Raw genomic sequence first — 27,975 nt, 5'->3', positions numbered from 1 at the left:
GCCACAGGGGTGGTCCTCTCTGCCAAAGGGGCAAAAATGAATTCAAACAGCACCAGTCAATTCGATATTGTTCAAGAGGGGCGCTGGGCTTTGATCCAGTTCTCTGAGGGCAAGAACCTGCCCCCCCCAAAACAGTGAATCCCTCCCCTCTGAACTGATACGGCTATTAGGCTCTTCTAAAGAGCTCTGATTTGGCAGCCTAGGCATACAAAAAACCAATGACTAAAGGACACAGATTATCCTGTCAATTTGTGCTGGAGAGAGTCCTTTGAAATCAGAACCATCATGTATGGCAGAAGATGCCACGGGGCCACCAGTATTACTACTTTATGACCTCAGCACAAAACCAGACTGCTCTCTTCCCAGCTTCCCACCCAGCACCTTTTGCCAACAGTATACCCGCTACAAAAATAAATCAAAAGTGAAACATGGAAGACTACCACATTTGCAGCAATAACTGCTCATTGCTATCGAAAGAGAAAGAGAAGAAATTATAAAGGTAAGTGCTCAGAAGTGTAATGGCACCTGCAGCTCTTAACTCAAGCTTTTAAGTTCAATAGAACAAGCTGAAGCAAAACAACATGTACACTTTGATCATCAGATAAAAATGTGGGTAGCTTGAAAAAAAAAAAAAAAGGCTAACAGCTGGAGTTACGTGAAAGGCCTGGCTCTCTGTACTGCAGACAGCTGCCACCTGTAGCACTTTCAAATTTCGACAATGCAGTTAAGGTCTGACTTTACTATTTTGTTTATCTTCTATGGTATATATTTCATGATGTTTTTAATACAGATTATAATAGCTTGTATAATGTTGAGAGAGCCTTGATAGGGACAGTGGGAATACATTATAAATAAATTATCACGATAGCCCCAAATTAGCCTATTTTCAAGGATTTAAAAATTTATTTATTTATTTATTGTAGGTACCATATTGGGAATATGGAGTTGTTACTTTAATATTCACATGGCGATTTAGAACAAAACATACCCAAAGAAGGACTGCATATTAAAAAGAATTAATCCCTTCCATATCATCCTGTCTTCTAATTACGCAATTGCTGCAAAGGCCTGTATGCCAAGCATGTGCAGATAATATGGAAATTAGTCTTTCCCTTTCCCTTCTCGCCGAGTTCAACAGGTTACTGAACAGTGAAATATGCTCTATACAGGCACCAAGTCAAGCAGAAAAATGCTATTACTTAGTTACTGCTTGTTCTTACTAGCAGCCAACATTTGAATATATGCAATGGTACGATGACAGAAGCTTGTGTATTTTTTCCAGGTAAACAAAGAATGATAAAATTCTTTTAATTCCAGTCTTTACAGAAAGTACAACATTTTATTTGTTTAGAATTAATTTGCTGTAAATCAAAACTGGGGATATATTTAAGTGAGCAAAAGCGTCTCTAGGAGATGTGATTAGAATAGCAATGCATAGGCACTGTGGTGAAAAAGCTACTGGTTAGTTTGCTTCAGGAGACATAGTTCTTGTCACTCTTTTTGAATGATTTGGTGGTCCTGGTTATGAAATGGTTTCCTTCAGCTTTTAAATCTTGATGTAAGCTTGAGGTTGAGTTGAATCTTTTTAAAAGTATGGGCAGTTAATATGTTATTTTAACTACTTAACAATTTGTTAAGCCCCAGAAGTAATATCCATTGTTCTTTTGAATTTCAGTCTTGGTCAGGGCCACAGGAACAATACAAAAATACTTAATTCTATTGGTTTTACCCCTTACATTTGTATTTCAGAAAACATTTAACATCCTCATAAACACTACAAATACAGCAAATATTTACGACCTCAACTAGTGTTACATGGTGCTTATTCTATTCACTCTTACATAAATCATTTTATTTGCTAAAAGCCACTAACAGGATAAAGTCTAGAAGCAGATCCGTATGAAAAAATCCTACCCTTCACATTCCTGGAAACTATGCCATCTTGTAGTCTGGTAATTAATTAGGACTAGAGGGTTTTTTCCAGTGAATAATCTTGCAAACTTTTGAGTGTTGCATCAAATCTGATTTTAGTAATCCATACATTAGTCTTGATTAGAGGACATGATTAATCGATTTTTTTGGCTCTGTGACTCAATGCAAGAGAAATCACTTTAGGATTAAGAAAAACAGCTTCATAGTTTGGATATTAGAGGACAGCTGATTTCCAGGGCTTGCTACAATGAATATGTAATTATTTACATATACTGAAAGCTCTGGAAGCAGAGTAGCGAGGTGAATTCAGCATTCCAGTCTTTAAAGGTAATTCTCTTAAGAAAGAGGAGTTCATCTGTACCAGAGCTTGTCTATATCAGATCAATTTTGTAAAGGACTTGAACCACAGATTATCAGGTTCCTGACATGTGGCCCCTGATAATGGCTTCAGAGAGGGAGAGGATTAAGACATTCCTCTTCCCTAGCTGTTTTAAGCTTGTCAACAAAATCTCTGAGAACCTAGCCAGGAAAAAAAAAAAAGGCAGCTTAAAACAAAAACCTTAACAATGCTTGTATGACTCTATGCATAGTTTCAAAATGGTAATTTTCATCAAGGTTTCTAATTTCTTCTAGTTCTATCTTTTTCCCAATAAACAACCTATTGATCAATAAATAATTAAGTGACTAGAACTATGCTGTTCCTCATTTATTTGCCTGCCTGCATTGTAATGCATTGTAAGTTTCTTCTTTTGGCCAGTTGTGTTTGTTCTCTCTTCAGGTAATGAGTACTCCACAACAGAGACTGTGACTTCTTAGAAATTTGTTCCAGGTTTACACAATCAGAGACACTACTGAAAAATAAACAACATAAATTACAGTTGTTGAATCTAGTCCTTAGCAACAGGCCACGCTATACAAGACTTCAAGTTTCCCCTTCTAAGCTCATCTCGCAACCTGTATTCTCCTTAAGTCACGAAACTGATTTCCTTTTATATCTAACCTCATCAGCCCTTTTGCTGTTTTGTTCTTCCCTTGCTGCATGATGCCAGTGATTGACAGCCACCCATTTTCTAACTTCTGTCTAAGTAGCTGAAGATTGTTAGGTCTCCCTTGAGACTTTAAGATGGATTTTGGAAAAGTTGAATTTTGAGATTACAATTTGCTTTGTAAGTAAGAACAGCTTACAGTCTTTGACTCTTTTCATATAGATGGCCAGCAGGGAGCTATTTGTCTAGCTGTACCTTTCAGTTAAATCGGTTCAAACAGAAAACTAAGCACTGCTAACGCATCCTGTGGATTTGTGAAATTCTCTCAAGATTTTGGCATCTGCCAGTGGTGACTCAATTGTAAATGAGAAATAGATGTGCATTTCCTTTTTAACAGTTTTATCATCCTAATTTTATTGCACTGTCTCAAATAACCCTATGCTGGAAGGTATTTGTCAGTTACGCAGAACTGTACAGCTCACTACATTTTCTAGAATGTGAGAATCTCTGTAGAGAACAGCATGGCCTTTCATAAGCCATCTTTTAAGTTAAAGGCTTTTAACATGACACCTATTTCTACAATTCTCTTCAAGAAAAAGAGTCTGGTCCCATGAAATGCATGTTATTATGCTTGGTAGAAACAAGGAAGGCTGAGCTCGCAAATCTTCTGAAATGAAGATACCAATTAAAAATAAACAAAACACACACATACACCTCACCCCTCCTTTTAAGTAGTAAAGGAGATCATATCACTGATGGGTGCAACTGGGCCGGGAGAGAAAGTATAGAAGAACTTTTTAAAAGAAGAGAAAATAAGTTTTGGGCAGCAGTTTAAGTACTTTTAAAGTAATTACACAGTAAGAAAGAAGAAACTTAATGATTAAGGAATTCCTTAGTTTTAGCACACAGATAACATTAGCAGGGCATATTTATTTCTTCTGGTGACTTTTTTTGTTCCTTTGAGGGTTTCTAAAGAAAATACTGTGTAAGTGTATGAAGATTAGAAAATGGCAAGGAAAAAAAGAAGTACAGAAAGAAAAGAAAGAAAGTACAGAAAAGAAAAAGAAAGTACAGAAAGATAACAAAGACCATCAGCAAAAAGTACACTGGATTTTCAAAATATTCAGTTGAAAAAGAGTAATATATTCACTCCTCACATATTACAAAGCTCCATGTCAGATACAGTAGCTACTGACTGGCAGATAGATCTGTAGAATTTACTCACAGAAAATACACTTTAAGTAAAGACTACATAGATTTTCTGCAAGAAATTCTGACTAAAACAACTGGTAATAAGTTCGAGATGTCGCAGAGACCATATGGTAAACCATATCATAGGAAAGAACAAGAATAGGAAGAAATTAACAAATAGCAGTTTTCTGTTTGAAACCTGTATGATCTAGAAGGCTCTTCCCACCACAGAGACAAACTTTGTTCTCTGTTACATTAAAACAAAAGAAAACTCGATTATTTACAGATTAAGCCTTCTGATTAGATTGCACAGTTAGATACAGAAAACATGCTATATCGCAACAGTTCTTCATTGTTAGTTGTCCTGTTATAGCTACCTGTTGTAGTACCTTCATATTTATTGCCAAGAAAGCTAAAAATGATGAAAGGCAGCGGAAAAAACCTGAATTAATCACATTCTGATATTTATAATCAGTAGCTGTCTATTTGTAACAATGTATACATCCCCATGTAAGTTATCACTAAATTTCATGTCCATCACTACAAAGCAGTTTTAAAGCTTTATCAATAGAATGTTCTGTACATCAAAGTATCAAATTAATTGTAGAGTATTGCTTTGCTCTTATCTCATTTCTTTGCACAATCCCGAGTTTGCTCTCCACATTGACATACAAGTACAGCCTTTTAAACCAAGTAAGATGCAAACAGCCAAGATATCCTCTGGCTGTATCTGTTCGATAAATCCTCTGACAGCCGTTCTGGGTGGACACTCAGGGAAGAGTTTAAATTCTGCTTTTGTTAAAACAATGACAATCTGATTCAATAATTCTGAATTAATTTGGCTTTCAAAGGGGTAAGAACAAAATCTGGCTTCAAGCTACACATTTTATTATAAATATTAGTTAGAAAGGAGTTTTACACATATATATATATATCCTAACCTCTGAAACTCAACAGCTACTCTGCAACATAATGTGAAAATCAACAATACTGTGAGAGTCAAAGGCTGAGGGATGCTATAACTAAAACGTACCTTCTCTGGTCAAAGAGAGGTAAGAGGAGTCATATCTTTCCCTTCTCTGCCTGTTCTGTACAGAGAATTGACTAAGGTAGTAAAAAACCCCTCTGACTTTAATGTCTGATCTCAAAACCCTCTGATTTGGCACATGGTTTCAAAGGAATATCGTTTTCTGTGCACTTGCCCTGAGTTAGAGTTTAGCAGGAAATTTCTAGGAAAAATTGTTAAACCTACCAGGGAGGTTATGTCTTCACCTCCACTGTCTATGTCAAAAAGTTCTTTCTTGAGAATGGTTGCAGCTGTGCACAACGCTGGAAAGTAGCACAACTTCTTTCTTGATGGCTGTTTCCTGATTCTAGCTTGATTTCTCGATTCCTAGCCACGATACCTTACAGGGCTGCAAGAGTACTTTAGATGTGCCAGAAAAACGAGGTTGGAGAAAATGTTCTGCTGTTTGGGTTAATTAGTATATTTGGGCATTCATATTCAATAATTTCAATAGCAAGATAACCTGACAAAAATTTGTAAGTACAGTTGGTCTATACATACACAAAATATTGCCATGTCAGTAACGCATCATAAATGATGGAATTTCTAACATTGCCTTTGGTTTCTTTCTGTCATGAAGAAAATTCTCTGAATAAACAAGTGTACTTGTGTCATTTCCCTGGCTAGTGTACCATGCAGTGTAGATACAGTTATAGTAACTCCACTAAAGCCTGGCTTTTTACCAAACTCAGTAAATGAAGTCAATGGTAAAATGCACAGGGCACCAATAAGCAGCGCTGAGTAGGAGGGACCAGCTCTATACCTCCTGCCTTAGGGAAAATTTAATTTTTCAGGCAACAGCTTATAATCATCCTTGCCTGAAATTAGAGGCAAAATGAAGAGTGTAAAATCTTATTCTACACTTCCCCTGCGATCCTCCCCATCCTGTCTTTATTGATTAAAGAAACTTTTTTTTTTTTTTAATGCATTGGTTTCTGGGGCTTTAAGGATCTATACGTTTGCTGCAAGTACTGGATGCAAGGCTGCTACTGAATTTATCTGTGAAATGTGCCATGATTGTTTTTCCTATTTATGAAAGTTGTCCTTTTCACTGCATAAATGAGTTTATCATTGGCTGCTTTGATATGTGCCTGCAAAGTGGAAGAGCAGAGACATGCTCAAAGAACAAGAAACATATATTAAATTGTACATTTCACTGTGTAGCAAACAAATCAATGTAGAAGTTGCAGAAAGTTGCAAAGACCATTCTAACTTAAACGTGTGATAATGGGGCTTGATCTGATGGGCCATGATACCTCTCCCTAAACTCTGTGATACTGTCTTCTAACCCAGGCAATGAGGAAAGTCTCCAAAGATTTTAATTTCTTTTATCTTTGCAAATGTGAGCTTAAGCTTCATTAACAGGACAGATGCTGCTTTTTTTTTCTCTGAGAAGAAGGATAATTTTGAGTACCCAGCCCAAGGCTTGCAAAGATGACAAGTGATTTTGAGTACCCTTTCTAAACTCTATAGAGTGCCTGCAGGAGAAATTCAGGTTCTATTTAAGACTCTGCAAACTTAAGTTCCAACAAAGGGAGCATCCAAAATTCAGAGCGATTAGAAGTTCTTGGTCTCTTTTATGGTATTGCTAACAATTTGGTAAATGTGGTAAATAGAAATGATAGAACATAGAGCTGAACTGTGGATCTCCTTGCTACAGGATGCTGTGAAAGCTGAATGTTTGCGTGAAATCAATTTTTATTTGGAAAAAATCATAGAAGAAATATTAAATAGGGCTCTTAAAATAAAACATTTATCAGGAAGTCTCCGAGTACTGGAGGTTACTGGAGGCTGGGAGAGTAACAGAGTGGCTCATTCTCATTGTCTTCCCTAAGCATCTGCTGTCGGTCACCATTGGAAGCAGGATGGACTACACTAACTTTGGAGCTGCTCCTGCATTCTCTCCTTATGTTAAAAATACTTGTAGACAAAGATTCACTCTAATTTATTTTACTTACCTATGATTTGATAGCGATGGTAACAAAAGTCCTTAAAATAGACATGAATACATAAAGAGCATTTCTTTTATATTCTGCTCATTTTTTATATGAACTGGGATCTTTCAGCTGTGTCTCAGTAATCACAAGAAATCAGAGAGCCGTTTTGTGGATGATAGAAGTAAGAACTGATTTGATGAATTGTCAGTGCTAAACATAATACAGGACAGAGTTGAACAAACCTTCAAAAACAGTTCATCTATGGAGCCTACAATCCAAAGCCAGTGAAGGTAATGGTGAAGGAAAGTTGGACTCTATCTAGTGCTACTTCCCTTTTCAAAATTATTGAAATCTGAGAAAAAGAGAACTAAATGAAGAAAACTCAGAAATCCATTTATATGGAAAGTACTCCTTTCCTTCAACCCACTCACTCAATTTGCATATACATGTCTCAGCAGTTAAATCATGTGACCTAGATAGCTCTGAAACTAGAAATCTTTAAGGAAATGTAATCTTCTGTTTCTGAAGGTTAGCTTCCCAGTCGTTCATGCACCTACAAAATACTGTGATTCAGAACTTCCTTCTGTAGTGTTAGCACGAAGCAAAAAAAATGGATTGATAGTATCTTTTGTGAGAAAGAAACTAAAGAGACAAACTGGCTAAGATTCTGATCAAAAGTACTTGTTCTTTGGCATGTCTGCAGTTGACAGCCACTCCCAATGGTGGCACCAGGAGAGATAAAGTGATGACATCTTCCTGTCTTTTCATGCCAGCAATCTTTTTAGTAGCCCGAATGAACAGAGTGCACACTGCATCCACTACACACTGAGAAGCTCTGTGACAGACGGAGTCATATTAAAAAGCCTGTGAATCACCTGAGAGGACTGATACTCTGCACCACACCCTGCTGCACTGCTGCACCTTCAAAGAACAATCAAGCTCGTCATTTACAAAAATGCCACCCGTACACAGAAACAAAATTTGACAAAAGGTCTGAGCTGAAAGCCTGGCATGCTCTGACAAACCATCCCGAAATCTGTTGCTGCTCTGGAGTCTGGAAGACACCACACTGCCCATATACTTTTTCCTACATGGTTCTTTAATAAATTAGAAATTGATTCTAATCATTTAAATGTGATAAATATGGTAGGTAAATATGATAATGATAATATGCTCCAGAATCTGATCTTTCAGGACCTTCACTCCTATCACTCCCACTAAACGTAAAAAAAGACATGCATGCAAACATGTGAAACTGCTAATAGGTCAGATATAAACTTGAGACACACATATTCTTAGGAAATCACATCCAGAGGCAAATGAAATCAATAGTTTTATATTATTAAAAACCTATCTTTTAATAATGTGGAGGTGAGTGCATACAGTGGTTTCTCAAGTAAAGCTTCAGGTGAGGTATTTTTTTCTAATGATAAAACATGGAACTGAGATTGCAAAGCTGGTGCAGCTTGTCCTTACCCAGACAAGCAAGGGCTTGCTAAACCAAATTTGCTCAACTATTTCATCCACACATTTAACGTTTTCACAGATTGGTCACTTAACACAAAATACCTCCCAAGCTTTTGGAGGAAATGTAATTGCTGCCACAGATTCTCTTCCCTGACATCTGCTATTACATCATAGCTAAGATTAGCTCCAGCATCAACGAAGCCCTCTGACAATCGATCAATTCTCAGTGTAAGAAGTAGGGGTGGAACATCACCATTCATCACACCGCATCATTCAAAATGGGAGACCTGACTTCAAAGTTTCATCCTATCTACTTCATAAAGATAGGTTACAAGTGGAACTGTAGGTTTTTACATGCCATTCTTAACCTAGAAACTTGTTTCAGTCCTTATCTCCCATTAGTCACTTCACATCTGTACAGGAGTTTGAAGCTATGGAGTGCATTTACAGCTAATTATCTGATGGATCACTTGTTACCAGAAACTGACTGAATCTGCCAAAGGGAATGAAATAGTCTTTTCATTATCCTGAGAAACAGAAAACCTTCTCAGCCAAGAAGGCAGGGCTGGAATGTTCAAGTCAAGGTCAAGAGTTGCAAGTTGTATCTTCCCTTTGACACAGGGACAGAACTAAAAGCGCAGAACCAAAGTTTGATACTCTGCTGAGCAAACTGAAGTGCAGAATTAATCAGCACGTGATCATTCTATTTATTGTTATTTTCCTACTTGGCTAGTTTTCCCTTACCTGAAAGTCAGAAGCCCAAGTGCCTCCAGAGGGTTAGAAAATCTCCATCTTTTTAACACAGCATACATTTCTGATACAGTTGTTTGATCCCAACTGGGTGCACTACCCAGTACCAAAGGAAGGGAGCAATTTTGATTATTGCAGTAGTATCGATAAAACCATAAGATTCTTCTCTGTTGCTCCGAGAGACTGGAAGAGAAGATTAGAAATTCAGTTTGAAATTAAAACCACCTGGAGCTTTGTGTAGCAAGAAACTTTATTGTACAGAGGGGCCCAGTCATACAGTACACTGCTTTTCGGATAAGTATGTGTTTTCCTTGGGGTAGGATATAATTTTCTGCAGAACAGCTTTTATAAGAAAAGTGATACTCATACTCTGGATCTGTCAGCCTTGGGTCATATAAAAATGAAGTGTCAAAAGACACACATATATGGTTATTTCGCTTCCTAAGCACTCTCATTTTTCTTCTCCACTGTCTCTGTTGTTGGTGGTGGTTGTTTTTACTGGGATGTTTCTGACAGAGATAAAGAAGGTGCAGTTATCACTAGATTAAATTAGTGTTATATTCATCTGCTACACATCATCACTAACTAACGTAACTACTAGACACACAAAACAGCTAGCCATGGCTTTCAATCCTGCCCTTTCTTTGGCTGTGTAACGCAGGTGTGTCTATGTTTAGTGTATTTGCATTTCAAATAGGGTTTAAGCACATCCATGCACATACACAAGAATATGAGCACATGTACATATTGTATGTATAATTATCATATGTAGTATGATTATCCCTAGCACTGGTAAGACTTTGGAAAAGGGAAGGAAAGCTCCCAGTAGTTTCCATGCCTGTTAGCGAGGTCTAGCATGCCATGCTTCACTGCACTCACAAAAAAAGGATGCAATACCAAATTCCTCATAGAGACTTTAGATACCTAAATAACACACTGATAAAGTGCTCAATCATCTCACCACACTTCACCACAGTGAGAAATGCCTCAGAATAATTTTTGCTATGTATTCTCTGATTTGTCAACAGCTTGGATATCTTTGCCTCATGTATATTAAATCTTAGGTTTTGATACCATCAGAAAACAGAAAAAGACATTCCCCATGAGAGGCAAGCTCAGACAAACTCCTTAATTTGATATCAAACTTCAAAAGCAAGCTTTGAGAGTGCAAACTCATCTCCAGTTCACAAAAATCATTGCTGAAACTGAGGAACATCAGTTTTCTTGATGAAACATGGCCAGATTTGTGATCCATCTACTTAATACCATAATGTACATGTGACTTTAAATGGACCTAGAAACTTCAGAGCAAAGTGTGAGAAACCTTGTAGAAAGCAGTAAGTAAATAGCTCGTTTCCAGTCAAATGTTTCATTATCCAGATGTGTAAGCAGGGCTCAGAATCCAAGTGCTTACATTCTTCCCAAGGTCTTCTTCCCTCCATTTGCAATGCTTTAGGACATTCTTAGCCAAAAAGCTATCTTAGCCCTCCTCTAACTGTCAAGATTGTGGCTTTCACAACTCATAGCAGTGAGTTCCTTTGGCTCTGTACGTACTAGAGCACATTGCAATTTTTAATTGCCAAACATTTAGGAACACAGTGTGGTGGTACGAATACGGGCATGGTTTTTAGTGTCACAAGAATGAATGTTAGTTTCATTCCTTTAGGGGAACAAGCTCATAAAAGTATGCAGAAGATGAACCTAACTGTGATACAAATGCTGTCATGACTTTCAGTAGTCAGTTCAATAAAAGTATTATTTTGGTAACCATTTAAAGAAATGGTTCAGAATTCACAGCATGTCCACTGAAACAACAAATAGATGTCTTTGTACTTCTGTGAAGAAGTCACACACAGAAAAAGAGAGAGAAATAGGTCTAAGACTTCATTGCCTGTCTGGTTATCTTATGCAGTCGGATGGCATTCTGCAGGACAGTGCAGTTAAAGGACCCCTCTTATATGTTGACTTTAAACAGAGATTTAAGCTCTCAAACAACATCCTGCAAACTAGATAATCCGTTGTTCAGATTAAAGCATCTAAAGGCTCCACTGAGCTTGCAAAGCGAGATAAGAAATCAATCCTTGTATCAGGTTTTCTAAATAACAGATTTCTCCCCCTGACTTTACTCCAGAAGCAATGCCATTTTCTTTTTCCATGTGAGGTGGGGTTTTTTTAGGTTTTGATTTTTAGTTTCTTGTAACAAAAGTTTACATATACATGTAATAAGACTTTAAGATAGATGGTAAACATATTTTGCATACATATAGCATCTGAAGATTGTTATGCTAATAAGAACATTTCTTTGGCTCAATAGGGATAAGATGTAATAAGCATTCTTTATTGATAAAAATGCAGTTTGTAGACTTTTTTTTTAATTAGGTAGAGTTTATTCTAAACTTCCCTCCACGTAAGAACTATATCACAATACTACTACTCCACACAGATAAAAATAAAATATCTTAAAATCTAAATAATTCAGTAGTTTTCAGTTAAAAAGTTTTCATTAATCCCTTTAGCTAAATGAAGAAAATGGTTTCTGTGAAAGCTTTGTTAGCTGATCTTAATTATTACTTTTTTTCTGGGGGAAATGGCAAAAATGAGTTTAAATGACTGTGAGCTGTTTTTGTTGTTCATGATCAGTACTAAAGCAGAAAAAGACAAAAGGAAAAAAAAAAGAAGAAAGTAGCAAAGCTAGTGAATGCAAATTTCTGTTCCCAGCACTGATTCTCACTTGCAAGTTTCTCTCCCATGGACAGATTAGCAAAATGTGCAGTATCACCACAGTTTTCTAGATCTGTTCCTCTATTCACCCAACTGGAAGTAGACTCTCTAATCACAAATCACAGCAAGAGCACTCTCATGACAACTGGTAGGCAAACTAGATTCTTACCAGTTAAGCAGCAAAAAGGAAAAGAAAAAGAAAAAGAAAAGCTGAGAGTAGAAATTAAGGTAGAAGGAAAACAATGAATGAGGAAAGATGGCCAAAAAAAAAAAAAGACTGTCCTCTTCCTGGCTTCAACCCAGTCTCTGATCCTTATCCTGGGAGCCACTCTCACAAGCAGGCTGAATCACGTTTGAAGAGCAGCCATTATCTCAGAGGGCTGGTTTTATGGAGTATGTATGTCAAACATAGTAATCCTCAAAGGAATCAAAGGCTCACATTTGAAATGTTTTTAGAGGTCAGCCAAAGCAGCTGGCAGTAACTAATGAATTCTCTTGGTCCCCTTTTTGCCTGATTTGGTGATGACACCAAAGATCGCACAGCAGCACACAGTGAGGGCTGTGAGGAGCACAAGAGCCATGTGGTGAAGTTAATTTCCTTCAGTTCCATTGATCCCTTTCACTAATCAACATCCAAGAGATGTTGGCCATGGGGACAGCTACCAGAGAGATGGGAGTCCTAGAAGCACCTATTGGGAAGGCCACATGTCTGGTCCATCTACTGGGGAAACCCGCATCTCTGTAACAAGTAGAGGCCCAAGCACCAGCAACCAGATCAGAGTGTGGTTGTGAACACATGGGGGCTCATATGTCTGGGTGTCATCAGCTGGGGAGAGCAAGGTGGTCTGGGGCCAGCTACTGGATAGACTGTCTGAGCACATCTACTAGAGCAGTCAATATTTTGATACCACATATAAAAAAATGTATTTGTATCTATGTTTATATATTCCACCAGGTCAAGATTCAGGGCCCCCCCAGCCACTAGATGAATGAGAGATGCTCTCTATTAATCTCTCTCCTTTCTCAAAGGAGAAAAGAAAGGAAATAAAGGAGAGAGATTTATGGATTGGAAAAGAAAACAAAAACTGCTTTATGAAAATATTAACAATAAAATTAAATATATACAAATATACAAAACTCATACTGAACCAAACCCCTCTGATTAATGGTGACAATTACGTTACTGTCACCACTGATGCTATGGGCAGCGGGCTGGACCAGCCACTAGATGAATGAGAGATGCTCTCTATTAATCTCTCTCCTTTCTCAAAGGAGAAAAGAAAGGAAATAAAGGAGAGAGATTTATGGATTGGAAAAGAAAACAAAAACTGCTTTCAACCGCCCTGATGGCAACCACATACCATCACCTCTGATGCTGGAGGGCTGACACTGGGGAAGTCCCAGGCTGGACTCAGTGGCAGTCGGGAACCAGATCCAGGAACTAGATTCTGGAATTGGATTCAAGTAAGCACAGATTGGGATCAAAGGCAATAGACAGAGTCCTCCTCAGACACCAGCTGTTGAAGAGGAGAGATTGACCCTTGTGGTCCCTCAGCTTTACACCGAATATGACATCTGTGGGATGTTGGTCAGTTTAGGGTCTCCTGTCCTGTCCGCTCCTCTCCACAGGTGCAGCCTGTAACTTACTGCACCCCCACCACGGTACACAGGATGTAGCAGTGACCTTGGTGTGCACAGGAGCAAGTGTAAGCAAGAGCCATTCTACACACCAATCCCTGGCAGTATCTGTAAACATCAGGTGTTATCACTCCCTGAAGCAGACACTGTCTGCAAAAATACACCATTAACTTCAGAAAGTGCCGTCACCGAGCAGAGACTGAGCTGGAAAGTAAAATCTCTGAACGGAATGAGTTCTGTTCTAACTCAAACCAGGACACACCAGCAGACTTGGATCCTTATCAGGCAGAGAAAAGGAAGAGAATCAGGCTGTCTGTGCAGTTTGTTTCGTAGCAGTGTTGCACGTTTGTGTGTGTGCTGGCAAGGTACTGCTTCCTGCCTGTGTTGATTTGTTGATATTCCTATCATGAATAGACAGCCACCTCCCTAATAGCTGAACCTGGGGACATGGAGCCACAGCAGTCTTGCATTCATAACGCTGCTAGATTCAACAGCCTATAACAAGGAGAACCATGCAGCTGTCTGTTTTTAACCACTATTTCTTCTTTTTTCTACCACAGGGTTAAGAACATTTTCTGCCCATTCACATATTCCCCCTGCGTTCAGTAGAATTAACAGAAGGATCCTGACAGCCTGAGAACGGTTTCTTGTGTTTTCTAGCTACAGACACCCATGTATTTCAAAATCATATTTGTCTTGTAAGCCCAAAGCATCATCATACAGACATATTGCAACTAAAATGCTACCTAGACTCCTCTCTTGACATACGAAGAAAAAAAGGAAATATAAGATCTTCAGATATCCCGGTAATAATGTGTTTGGATACCAATATGTGGTTACAAATTTTTTGTAATTAAAATCCATCATGACTGAGGAAGGTAAAAAGAATTCCTCTGATAGAGATACAACAAAATTACAGGCTGACAGTTTTTCTCTTGGTCAGAAAGTACTTAAAAATGGAATTCCTTCATACAAACCCCACATATACCACCCCTCAGTTTGATGATTAATTTGGTAAACGAGGTTTGCTCATAAGATAGGATAACTGGGAAAAAAAAAAAACCAAAACCAAGCCAAAACCTGCGGAAAAAAGCACTACCATTCTCTTTCCTCCAAGAACCTGTTACTGAATTTATCAAAGCCTTAACTCCAACTTTCCAGCTTGGTGACTTTCAGTGGTCTCTTCCCTTCATACTCCCACAGAACCCAAAATTGTTGTATTTAGAGATGTTACAGGGTCTGCCCTTGCCTAGTCTTCATAATATTTATGAACCTGTTATCCATGAATTTGTGCACAGCCTTCATGAATCTGATGCTGTCTACTTCCACAGCTTTGTGACAGCAGATTTTAAAAGGTCACTTTCTTCCATTTGCTGACAATTGATCTATTTGTTTCATTGCATGTCCCTAGGTCCTACATTGTGGGATTTGATGATGCATTCACCTTGTCCACCACTATCATGATTTTATACACACACGTCCTCTAAGTCTTCTCTCCAAACCAAGGAGTCCCAGCCTTCTTAGCTGTTCTCGTTGAAGCAGCTGTCCAATCCCTTTAATCATTTTAGTTGCTCTTTTCTGTATATTTTCCACAACTACCGTGTCCTTCCCCGAGTTGTGGAGACAAGAACTATACAGCATACTCAAAATACAGCACATCAAGGTTTTAGACAGCGATGAAATGGCACACACTGGCTTCTTCTCTACACCCTTCCTGATGATGCCAAGTATTTGGTTGGCAGTTTTGGCTGTTGCTGCACATTGTACTCATGAGTTCAGGGAGATACCACCAGTAATATCAAGATGTATTTCCTATGCTGTAACTGCCAGTTCTCAGTTCACTTATGTACAGTGGCTTAGATATTTTCCTTAAATATACGCCCTCACATTTATCCACACTGAAGCTCATCTGCCATGCTTTTGCCCCAATTTGCAAGGTCCTTCCGGATCTTCCCTCCACACACAGTGTTTGACAATCTGGCACAGCCAAGTGTCAGAGATTTCCCTGCCCACTTCCTCATCTATGTCATTGATGAAGATACTGGATAAAACTGGTCCCAACCTTGAGAACTGAAAGACCCTACTGCTGATTCTTCCATTCTGAAAAGCTACCATTAAACCTCCAATCTTTGCCTTTAACCAATTTTCCTCTAAAACCACAACAACTTCATTTCTTTAACAATCTGATGTGGAAGATCAACAAAGATGTCAGAGCATCCAAGTACCCCTTCTAAGGAAAGGTACCTCATTCCTTCTTACAGAACCCACCATTTATCATGAAAGAGAGGTCAGATGCCTTGGCTTGAAGTAACCAATATCATTTCTGGAGCACATTTTGCAGGTGAAAATTTTGCTGGCACTTCGACAGTGCCCTGGCACAGTGCCTGTTCACAACAAAATACTGACCTCACATTTGTATTTAAAAATAAAATAAAAAAGAAACAAATCACAGATCCCTTGGTTAATAAAATTAATTTTACTTTTCATTCTGTCTTTTTAAAAGTTGAAGTAAACATCAAATAGAACAGCAAGTTTGTCTCATCTTTTTAAAAGAACCTGATCTTAAATAACATATTCTCAAGAGATACATCATATCACACTGAGGGGGCTGAACTGGGCTGAAGTTACTTAGTTATTGTACAACCTTTTGACTTTGATGGAGGATTACTTCACAGAATTAACTGTGATTGTTATAATGGCTCACTGTAAGCAACTATGTTCCCAGTCTGATTGATTATATTCCAGTCTGATTATATAAAAAAATACTTTATACAGTACATAATCCTAATTAATGGTGTAACATACATATAGCTGAGCCTACTAATCTGCCTCAGTATATACAATGTATTTTGTTTCACTTCATCTTTATCCACCTTCTGTGAAAGCCCAACTTTCCTTGCTTTTAACTCGACACAGATTGCTCTGATGATCATATGCCATTTAACTACTGTGTGTGAAGTTGGAGTGTATTATTAATAAAGGACTCTGATTTTCCTAGAACCCAAACATTTTCTTTCTAATACTAATATAGACTTATTACATCACCTGAAACTCATATGTTTTGAATCAAAAATTAGTTTCTTGCTTCAAAGGCATGAAAAGATATAGATACATAAAATAGATATAGATATATGAAAATAATAGAAAGGGAAAAACAATCCTTTTCTAAACTGGTAAAATACATTGCCACCCCTAGGGGCTTATTTAAGCTCCGCTGTGATCTATTCTCTCATTTAGAGGTGTTACTTTCAAATCAATCAAGCTAGGCTCCTTTGGAGGAAAATTCAGTTTTTTAAGGATTCGATACATTGAATTGTGATCGATAGCATAAGTACAGCAAGCCAAGAATCAGCAGGGCTAGCTGGGTACAACTTACAGCAAGACAGAACCTATCTGCGAAAGTCGTGCGATATGCTTCAGGCAGTCTTTGGTTGGCTCTTCAAGTTCACCACTTCTTTCTTCAGGTTCAGGTTTAATGAACTCCAAATCAGTTTCTGGGAAGTCAATCTTGGTTTAAAAAAAGAGAGAAAAAAACCCGAACATCCTTTTAGCAATATATATTCTCAGATACAACTGTCAATAGATGTTATCTTAGATTTATACAGGAAGCATACAAAATATGAGAGAAAGAAGAGGGGATAATACTTTGAGGACATTCACTGTATATAATATATTACATAACCAGGCTGGTGATAAACTCAGTCCATGAAAATCAGTGGGAGCTCTGTCACTGACTTTCCTGGGAGAATTTAATCCACTGTATTTCAATTTTATTAGAACTGCATGAACTCAAAGCTGAAGTAATGTTTTTGTTTTTTCCTCCTTTCCTGGTTTTTAATGAGATAGTTCTTAAAATGAAAACATCCTTTAATGTAGAATTGTTTTGGTTGGTTGGTTGGTTTTTTCTCTGAAAAAATAGGGATAATTCTTATGTGTAGTTTGCCAGTGTGAGAGATGGAAAACAGATTCCTGATTTCTTTCTGGATGATTAATTTCATATATGATGTAAAGCATCTGCCAATTTTTCATTTTTATAAGCTTGTGTATGGGTGTGAGAAATTCAGGATGTTTTTAGGATACAGAGAAAGAAAACATTTGGCCAAAATTACAAAACTTGAGGTGCTTAACAATCTGAGTACAGACTTAGCTGAAATTCTGGCTGTTCTTCAAAATTCAGCTCAATTTGCACATTCCATTTTGGCTTATTAATGCAAACTATAATCTTTTATCTATATCTTGCTTTCAAATGTATTTGATAAGCATCTCTCTTCCAATGTTTAACAAAGTTATTCCCTGCAAATTGTTACGCATCTTGTTGGTCACATAAGAAAAGCTATCTTTATGACATTTCCAGCATGTTCATCATCAAATCATGAAACTACCACATGCATGGGAATAACTGAAGACAAGGCTGGGGGAATGAGAGATCCTCCTGTTTCATTTCTTTCAGCAGAGAGAGATTATAAATTAATAGCCATTTACTGTCTCAACTTATTTTATTATTAATAGGGGGAGCTATTTTAAGGTGTCATCTTTGACTGAATTCCTCAGACTAGAAAATCCCCATTTGCTTTTCTATTTAAAATGGGCTATTTTTAAACCAGCCTCATTTATCTGTATTATCTGCTTTTACATGTCATTTGCTAATAGTCATCCAGGTTTTTTATTAGGGAAAACAACTGGCTTTACCCTTAAAGTACCCAGTTGCTAATTTGACCTGTCAAGGTGATAAAACTACCTTGCAGACCTCATGCATTTTCAATACCGGGAGCACCATTCTGCCCAGAGTGAGTGGGTGCTCAGCATGTAGTCACTGAGAGAGAGCCATACTGATGTCTATTGACAATCACTTGTAGCCACTTCCTTTACAAATCCTTTATGCTACTTGGTCTAACTGCAAGTTCTACATTACATTTATAACAGCATGCAATTCAATAGTACTTAGAAGAAAAGGTCAGTTTTGAAAATGCAGCTGTAAGTCAGGTATCAAGCCATTGATTTGTGTTAAAAGTATTTTTGGAAGCAAAATTATAACAACAAAAATTACCCCATAAAAACCTTCTCTAATCCTCAGAGGTAGGATTTGACATGGCAAGCATCATATATTTGCCACTGTGCAGAATCATAGACTTCCATCCATTAACATGCTTTCTTTGAGTGGCTATAATGGAAATAGTATTTTTAATTTATGTGGTCCTGATGAGCTGTGGGAACAACCCTTTTTTCTCACAGATCATTTGAAAACAGCCCTTTCCTCTGCTTTCCTGCTTTCTTACCTGCAATATTACTGAAGTTGGCGTGTCAGTACTGCAGATGCCTGGTGTAATCACTGCTGTTGTAAGCGTGCTGTACAATGTCATGCTAAGCAGCACAGTTCCATGAATGAGTCGCCTGCAATACAGACAGACAGACAGGAATACTGCATTGGTACTGGAGACCAGGTGAACAGGGTTTACTGAAACGACATCAAACAATATGGAACTGTACAGCTTAAAAGGCAAGCAAAAGGAGAACAAAATTACAATCTCTATGTGGCTAGTACAAACCTGACCCAGATCAGCAGAGGTTGCCTACTGATGGCCTCACTGCTACAGTGGTATATGAGCAGCTGCAGGGATCACGACACAAATTATGCTGCCAAGACATTCTATGTCAGCTCTGCACTTTACCACTGACTTCTTATGTGACAGGGGTTGCCATTTAAGCTAGATGTAAAATAAGGATAATACTGTATTTCTATCTCAAGATTTAATTCTGAGGACAAGTATGTTAGAGATTGTGAAGTATCAACTTAGTACATACAGTGGAGGGCAGTACACATTTTTTCCACAAAAAGAAGAAACTCACAACAACCTACTGCAAACATGAAGGATCCTTGCTGACTTTATGTGGCAGGGGAGAGGGAGTACAATATCACAGTCTCCAAAGAGCTGAAAGGAGTTTGAGTGTGATAGTTTGTCCCACATTTGCTGCATACGGTTTTTCAACAGATGAAAGATTAAAGTAGCAATCTGAGCACTACATGTACAAGAAAGTTTTATCAGAAACAGACAAGCACGTGGTTTGCAGATAAGAAAACCAGCATGATTTGGCAGGTCAACACAATTCAGTCTACAGAACTTCAATAAAATCAGAAAGTTCAGGTGTAAATTCTAATCATAACCAATCTGCTCCCATTAAGAATGTAGTACCTGAATAAAGGAAGATATAGTACACTGGACTTACCTTTCAATTTGTCTGTATCTTAACGGTTAGTGAGGCCAGAAATTTGATTATGCTCACCATATCTTGTTTTATGGAGAAATAATTATTATTACAATCCTTCCCAGCACTGCTCAGTCATAACAACTAAGAGAATGAGATATAGATTCTTTTCTACCCTTTGCAATAGGAACAGACAGTCAGGTAGATGAACTTGAGTGCACAGCTTTTACCTGAGACAGGGATGTGAGAGATACAAGAGACCACAGATGGAGTTTTTGATCCCAGCAGAAGTTTGCAAAATTGCTGTAAGAAAGTACCTTTTTACTTGCAAGTTGAAACAAATTGTTGCTAAGTCATTTGAAAAATAAATAAGAAACTCCCACAAAGTCAATTTTACAGTCAACACTCAGTGTAAACCTAATTCAGGGCTAATTTTTCTTTTTCCCCTCTCAAGCTATTCAGATCGTTAGTGCAAACATTTTAGTTTACTGTGAGGACACAGCTCAGGAGGATTAAAGACAAAGCCATTTTCTGAGGTTTCTTTTGCAGCTGTAGGTGCATTTGCAAGGGAATGGAGGCAGAAAAAGGAGCTTGATATGAACAAGATAGCACTCAAGGAAAGCAGTTGTGTGTTATGAAAGCTTTCACGTTTAGGTCACTGATATGAATGTGGAAGTGATCAATGGTGGTTCAAAGATGTTTTTCTGTGATGTGTACTCAGATGACCTTCAATAAATGACTCGCATCTCTTCAAACATTCCTTTGTGGATGGGGGTTTATATCATAATTTGAACTAATTGGCACTTTTGTTAGAAGGGAGAGAAGTAGCTGAGAACTGAATGAACACAAAGACTAAATTACCCTTTTGAGATTCTCTTACTGCTAATCACCTTCATATTGTGCTCTAAAACTGTAAGGGACTTTAAAAAAGTATCCATTGAGTGGATTATTTTTTTCCTGGGAAACCTGAATAGACAAATACAAGAAGTAGCACAGAGCTCAGAGGAAGTGTACATGTGTTTAATTGAGACATTTCCTGAGCTCATTATTTCAGCTCATTTGCATCCGTTATAGATGTGGCTAAAGACTGCCCAGGAAGATAAGGAGTAAATGGCAGGTGGGCTTCTCAGTGTCCTCAGCTAGAGAAACAGCAAGTAAAGCAATATATCTTTGCTGGACTGAGAAGACTTCACATGTTAAAGCAGATGACAGGACTGTGAGTAAAACCAAAGACATTAAACCACTCTGACACTACGGAAATGATATCTCCTAGGAAAAAATGAAATTGCTTTAAAAACTAGATGTGTATTTCTGCCTTGTATATAGAGTAGTATATTTTGTACATTTACAAATAAGCAAACAACTTCAGTATCCTCCACCAGTAAGACACCCTTTGGACTAAGACTAGTCTGTAAACACAGGAAGCATTTTTAAAAAGATGTGAAGAGGCGTCAACAGCTGTGAAATATGGTATACGTTTCTGAGACACACATTTCCCTAGCAATCTTAGGGGCACTGTATGCACTGCACAGTGAACATTCTTCAGGACCGAGTCTGCTTTTGGACGTACAGTAACAGGGGCCAGGCAGGTGAATGAAACAGTGAAAAGATGCATCATTGTTTTTAGAAAAAGGAGAAGAAGCAGGAGAGTGTGCAGGATCCACTCAGAAAAGGAAGGAACTAGCATCATGAGCATGATAAACATAACCTTTACAGAACAGTCAGATTCCTCCCTCTGCCACCTGGTTCTGCTGATGAGCCCAGGCAGGTCACTCTTTATTCTGCCTGACAGTTTTACCATCTGTAAGGTGAGGATAGTGATACTGACCTTTGTAAAGACTGTATAATGATCACAGCCATAGACAGTGGCTTCCATGTAGCAACTTCATCATCAAGCACATCAGAAGGTGCATAAACAAGAGCTGGGCATCTGTGTAATTCAAGGGGTTTCCATCTCCCCTGATTTTGCATGAACATGTAAATAAGAACTGGCAGTAGGCACAGAGTACTTGTCTGTTCACAGAGATAAAATAAACTTCCTGTCTTATTACAGAAGATGACACTGCGACTTAAGGATAGCTCAAGTTACCCTCATTTAACAAAATCAGCCTTGGCTTCTGAAGTCATATGGGAGACTTCCCTCACCACATTCAGCAAGAGGAAATTTTTGCTGCTTGCTCTGTCTGATTTGGAAATACCAGTTCAAAATAAATCGTGTTGTTAGAATCAGTGAAGTCAGAGTAATGGGCACTGTGGGGGACATTACAACTCCCAAATTGCCCCAAATGATGGATATCCAATCTGTTAATTAGCTCTGGATCACTAAACTATTCAGCCCAAGAGAACAACACATTTTCCTGATGTGAAGGAATGGAAAGTTGGCACACAGGCTTGCAAACAATTTTTGAACTGCCTCTTGCATCTGAAAAGACTTCTTGATATGAATGCACCAATGAGGGCTTTATTGGCATTGATTTAGGCCCACTATCTAAAGTCAACTACCTGATAAGGAAGAGAAATGTGAATGTGGAGGCTCACCTACTGGACAAGTTGGAAGCTACAACCATTATTATTAACCGTTAACCATTATGTTCATTCCCAAATGTATATAACATAAAGTGAGAGTTACTATTTAAACTGGATATACCAGGAAAACGAGGACAAAATATAGTGTAATAATACTACAGTAATTATCCCCAAACCTGATGTTATAAGCCTCAGCAATTTAGAGTTGAGGTTAAATTCAAAGGAAATCCAAAGCTGTTAAGCTATAAACCCCCCCATATCTAAAGGCCCAAGTGGTCTTAATTCTGCATTGGAATGATACTGTGAAATAACTACTTTATTATAATCACAAATACTACAGAATTCTAGAAAATTCAAGTTAGAGATACAATTTTCAACTGCAAAGTAATGCTAAATGTCCTAGAGACACTTATAAGGAACACATCTTCTATCCCCCTAGTTTCTAGTTTAAATAACTTCCATACATTTGAAGTTGCTGAACACAGCAAACTCAAAATTATCATATTATTTCAGAATTTTAAAACAAATTTGCAGTTGACTCTTTCCTAATTTTTGCCCCAAAACATAGAGTTAAAAAAAGAAGTTTACAAGCAATAATTTTAAGGAAAACTACATTTAGGCAAATATTGGAGACTATTTGCAGGAAGCGAGTTTTGTAAAGAATGAGACTATTTGTAGAGCAACATGTAAAGCTGATATACTGTAATCCCAGCACACATTTGATAATTAGTGACTTCCCTGTATATCCATCAGCTAGTTATGTCATAAATCAGCACACTGCAAGGCAAGTGTCAGAATACTGAAAGTTGTTACTAGAATTTAGAAAATAACATTAAATTAAGCAAATTCAAAATGTATTAAACATCTGTTCACTGGCTATTCTTTAACAACAGCAACAACTACAAACCCAGAATTAAATGGGGCAAATTATTGGAAACATTTATAGGTATTGTGTAGTTTTAATATGGGCAAGGTGTGAAGAAGAGACTGCAATAAGAAATGCTAAATAATAAGTAATGTGCTTCATTTCAGCAGTTTGGGTTTGTTTCTACTTTTTCATACATTTCTCACACATTCCATTTAGTCAGTACTTTTTAGGAGAAGAACTGGAGTGTTAAAGTCTCAGAAAACAGCTACAGCTCTTTGTTTTGACAAGGGACTTTGACATGGTCTTGCCCAAAAGCATGAGAAAGTCATTACACTTCTTGAAACAGATGAAAAGAATTTGTATGCTGTATATTTTAAAATAATTACTTTTTTCTTAATCTTCAGTTCAAACTAAACAGGGAGAATTAAACTGTGGAGGACAGGACAGACCATACAATGACAATTACCATTCTGAAAGAGAAGGGAGATATAAAATTTACAGAGAGGAGTAAATTCAGAGTCTTTAAAAATAAAGCGTTCTTCTGCCCTATGTCACTCAAATATCAAGATTCCTAAGCAATATCTGTGAACAACCCAAAACTGACAAATTTTTTCCCTTCTCTTTTTAACATAATCCACAACCAGCTCGAATGGAATTCCTGTCTTTTTAATCAGAATAAGATATAATGGGACAGAAATTAGGAATTGTATTTTTAAAATGTTTGACATTTATTTGCTTTTTTCAATGTTCAACAATTTTTTTCTTTTTTAACAAGGATCTGAATAGAGAAAAAGAGGCCATTCTCTGTCCTCATCTTTGTTGACCCTGAGAAGAATGGCTCAGTGACCAACTGGGTCGAGCATTTGAACAAGGGTATTTGTTGACTCTGGCAAATACATCAGGGCTACTGGCTTCTGCAAAGGTCTTATTTCTGTCCTTTCCCCTGTAAATTAAATCATACACATGAGAGTGTTTAGATGTTTTTAGAACTCAAATTATTCTCTCAGAAAGGTTTTCTTTTTAGAAAGAGAAATTTTCCAAGTTAGAAATGTTTTGACAAAGATTTTCTGATCAGATTTCTTTGACCTCTTTACATACACTTAGAGAGTTTGTTCATTTAGAAACCCTAATTCCATAATCTCAGCAATAATACAAGGTACTCTTGACACATTAGCATGACATTACAGGTACAAATCTTTTCTTGGTACATATTTTCAAGGTAAGAAGTACTCTATTGAAATAAGTCTTGAAGTTCGGTTGTATTCCAGGGGCGAAGGGTGTGAAGTTGCATTCATTGCTCAGTTAATAAATGTTTTCCACAAAATTGGTGAGTCAAATAAAAACAATTATTATTCTTTTTTTTTTTTTTTTTCTGGAGCAGGAAACAGCCTCTCCAATCCAATTCCTTCTGTTGCTTCTCAATTACTTCAACTAACTGATAGCATTACCTATTAATAATTGCCTGAAAGTGTTAATCCTGCTAATTTCTAAGTAGGAAACCCTGAGAGTTAATCTACCAAAAAATACTCATGATCTTCTAAAGAAAAGGAAAAGCAGGATGGGTGAATGTTCAGATATTTTCAAGTTTCACATTTCAGAAGGAATTTCAAGGATATCCTTATTTTAAAACTAGTGTATCAACTGAAATCATGGTGAATGAATAAATCTGTGGAGTTGTGGTTGGCTAGAATAGGAAAAAGCATTTAGGCTACTTTCTGTTAGTAATTACTACAACTGTAAACAACAGCTATCAGATTAGGGAGTGTTGAACACAATATACCTAAACTATTCCTCCCCAACAACTCTACTTTCTGCTTTGAAGGGTCACTTCTAATTATAAGGGTCACCTCTCTAACTATACAGCAGATGAAAGGAACTCAGCCCTCCATCCCCTTCATTGCGCTGGTTGTGTGCAGCACGAAAGAATGGAGCCAGTTTTCAGTAAAATTTTTAAAACTGTCTGGGTGATCTGGAGACCTGCCGAATGAAAATCAGCATGCTTGCTCTGATGGCATACATTAAAAAACACAGATAACAGGGAGCTCAGTGCTGTCAGATCTTCCAAAACTGGTTCCTCTGGCACTTGAATAAAGAAAAATAAGAAAACCTCTAGTACACCACAAGTCCCCAGGGACATATCCCATTTACCTCCAAAGGTGCCTAAGTGTTCCCAAATAAGTAATCATGCCTAATGCTCTGCTGTGGATCTTAACACTTCATCTTCACACTTCATCTTACCATCTTACACTTCATCTCAAGCTAGAGTCTCAGTCAAGATAATTCCTTTATCTATTACCATCCTAAGCACCAGGATGGTAGAAATACTCAAAATAAACATGATGCATGTTTTGTTTGAAGAGACACACACAATGGAAGAGTGATCTGCTTTTCTTCAGACTAACTACAAAAGAAAAGTCGTTGACTAAAATGCAACCCCTGGAGAAGAGATTTGATTAATGCTTCTTTCCCTCCTTCAAACTAAGTGCTCTAATCACTAAGTGACAGAAGAATGCTTTCTTTTACTGAACAGAGTAATCTTGATTTCTTTTCTGAAAAGGTGGAAAAAGCCCCTAGTCCAGTCCAGCCTATTTTCTAGTGTTTTAACCCTCTCAGCTTAAAAGTTTGATGGAACTCAGGGTCTCTCAAACATGGTAAATTCATACATGCAATCAGATTTTTTGGGTTTGTTTTAAATAGTGATTGCCACCATATAGAGAAGTAGGTGAAGATGTCTCAAAATTAGGCAAGAGCTATAGCTTAGAGGTGGGTGCTAATGCAGAAACTTGTGGGGCTTGAACGTACCCATCTATTACCCAGAGGGCATGCAGGGCTATGGAGTCTAAACAAAAATTAAGTATATGTAAATTCATATGTCTCAGTACTACTAAAACACATTTAGAGCACTGCAGAAATGTACCTTAGACTTCTGTTTATGCATGACTGCAGAGACATTCAAGGCTACAAGCACCTTTAAACCACTGCTACATTGTGTGCTGTGTAGAAAGAAGAGGTTAGAAAAGAAGAGAATGCTTCTAAAACGGTGTGGAGAGGGAAAGGCGCTCATTGTGGTTATCACTAACTGCCCCATTTTAGGCAGAATGAATGGTTGCGAGAACAAAACACAAACTGAAAAACCCTAACCATTGTGAACAAGAGGCTATGCTGAGAATGATTTTTCAAAGTTACAGGAAAGGGTACAGCAAGGCCTTTCAACAGGTCTAGGGAACTTTATTGTAAGTTTTAAACACATCAGCCAAGTTCAAAAACATGTATTGGAAAGAAAGAAAAGTTTATGGATGCTGCTTATACCAGCACACCAAGAGCAGTTTACTATAAGTGACTGTCTCAGTCTTATTACAGCAAGGTCCTGAAATGAGTATTTTTGTCTTTTCTCCCAAGCTGAGTGCAATACTATTCAAGAATGGTCTTTTCTTAAACTGTCATACAAAGTTGAACTTACTCTTTTGGATACAATGGGTAGCAAGTCCAAGCAAGGACTTCTGTATTTTTAGAGGCACTGTTTACTCCAAGTAGTTTTATTATCAGCATAGTTTCCCTTGGAAGGGCCTTTATTCGTAGAGGAAAGTTGATTCTAAAAGAAAATCAGAAAAGAGAAAAATAAAAATTAAAAAAAAATTAGCATTGTTACCACAAGTGAATTCTTTCCACATTTTTCTAGATGCCTTAACACATATATCAAGTTATACATTTCAAGAGTTACTCTGAAGGAAAATGTGGGTCCCTTCATCTCATTGATGAGTATTGCCATCCATTAACTTGGGCCACAGTAATTGAGAAGAGGCATATAAAACCTCGTTCACTTGAGCCTTAACCACTAGAATGAGGAAGGCAGGAAAAGCTTAGTTAAACTTTAGAATTACCTTAACAATGAAGGGCTATTTCTGAATAAGCATCCCCTAGGGGTGAATTGTGAACCAATAGTTATTTGCTGTGTTCTGTCTTCAGAGGAAAACACTACTTAAAAACACTACTTAAAAAGCTAAGAAATGTTTGTTGAGTAGAATATGATAATAATTCTCTTGTTTCACATGTGTTTTGGTGGTGTGGCATTTCCCAACCACAATATAAAGGCAGGTTTTGACTTATTAGCAATGAGTGATTCATCTTTTTTTAGTGAGAAAATTCTGATATATCAATATTCATCTCAACTTGGTATTGACTGTTAGCAAAATTGGTTGGTCATTCTATTTGTTTATGTAAATCATATAAACTGATTTAAAATGACAACTTAGAATGATTCTAATAAATAAGATGCTTTCATGCTGTATGGAAAAACTATGCGAGTAACTACCCAGACATGTGCAAGTCTATATTTTCTTTTTCCTGAAGAGGACATTTATGGTGGAAGGTGCATTTCTAGCTTTTTCCAAGTATATTCAGGGCAAACTTTAATTTCTCAAGTGGTAAGTGAAATTAATTACATTTTTCTGTACAAACAAAATCAATATAAGGAGCTAAAGGCTAAATGAATTATTCCACATTGACAACATAAGCATTAAAAAACCCCAAAAGATCTGCATAAACTTGAAATTAAGAAAACAAACTAGAAGATAAGTTTAAATAATATAGATTCCATTTAATTTTCAAATATTAAATACAGACTAGCAGAACAATGCGACTCAGCATTTTTAAACAGCTATAGATATGCTTAAGCAGTAATTCAATGTA

General features: G+C 37.4%; 1 protein-coding gene across 1 annotated transcript in view; it reads right to left on the bottom strand.

Moving 5' to 3' along the window:
• PIK3C2G (phosphatidylinositol-4-phosphate 3-kinase, catalytic subunit type 2 gamma) overlaps positions 1–26,883 on the bottom strand; it is a gene marked incomplete at both ends in the record, with an annotated part of 67,656 nt that extends 40,773 nt beyond the window's left edge. Inside the window, 4 exons of the mRNA XM_010131862.1 lie at positions 9,324–9,512; positions 17,065–17,195; positions 18,965–19,079; positions 26,747–26,883. Of these exons, the coding sequence (XP_010130164.1) occupies positions 9,324–9,512; positions 17,065–17,195; positions 18,965–19,079; positions 26,747–26,883 (572 nt within the window). The remainder of the gene's footprint in view (positions 1–9,323; positions 9,513–17,064; positions 17,196–18,964; positions 19,080–26,746) is intronic.
• Between the last annotated feature and the right edge of the window lie 1,092 nt (positions 26,884–27,975).

The sequence above is a fragment of the Buceros rhinoceros genome, unplaced genomic scaffold (assembly GCF_000710305.1).
Source record: "Buceros rhinoceros silvestris isolate BGI_N320 unplaced genomic scaffold, ASM71030v1 scaffold3172, whole genome shotgun sequence".
NCBI lineage: Eukaryota > Metazoa > Chordata > Aves > Bucerotiformes > Bucerotidae > Buceros > Buceros rhinoceros.
Note: the sequence above shows the minus strand (reverse complement) of the source record. Positions and strands in the feature narration are given on the sequence as shown.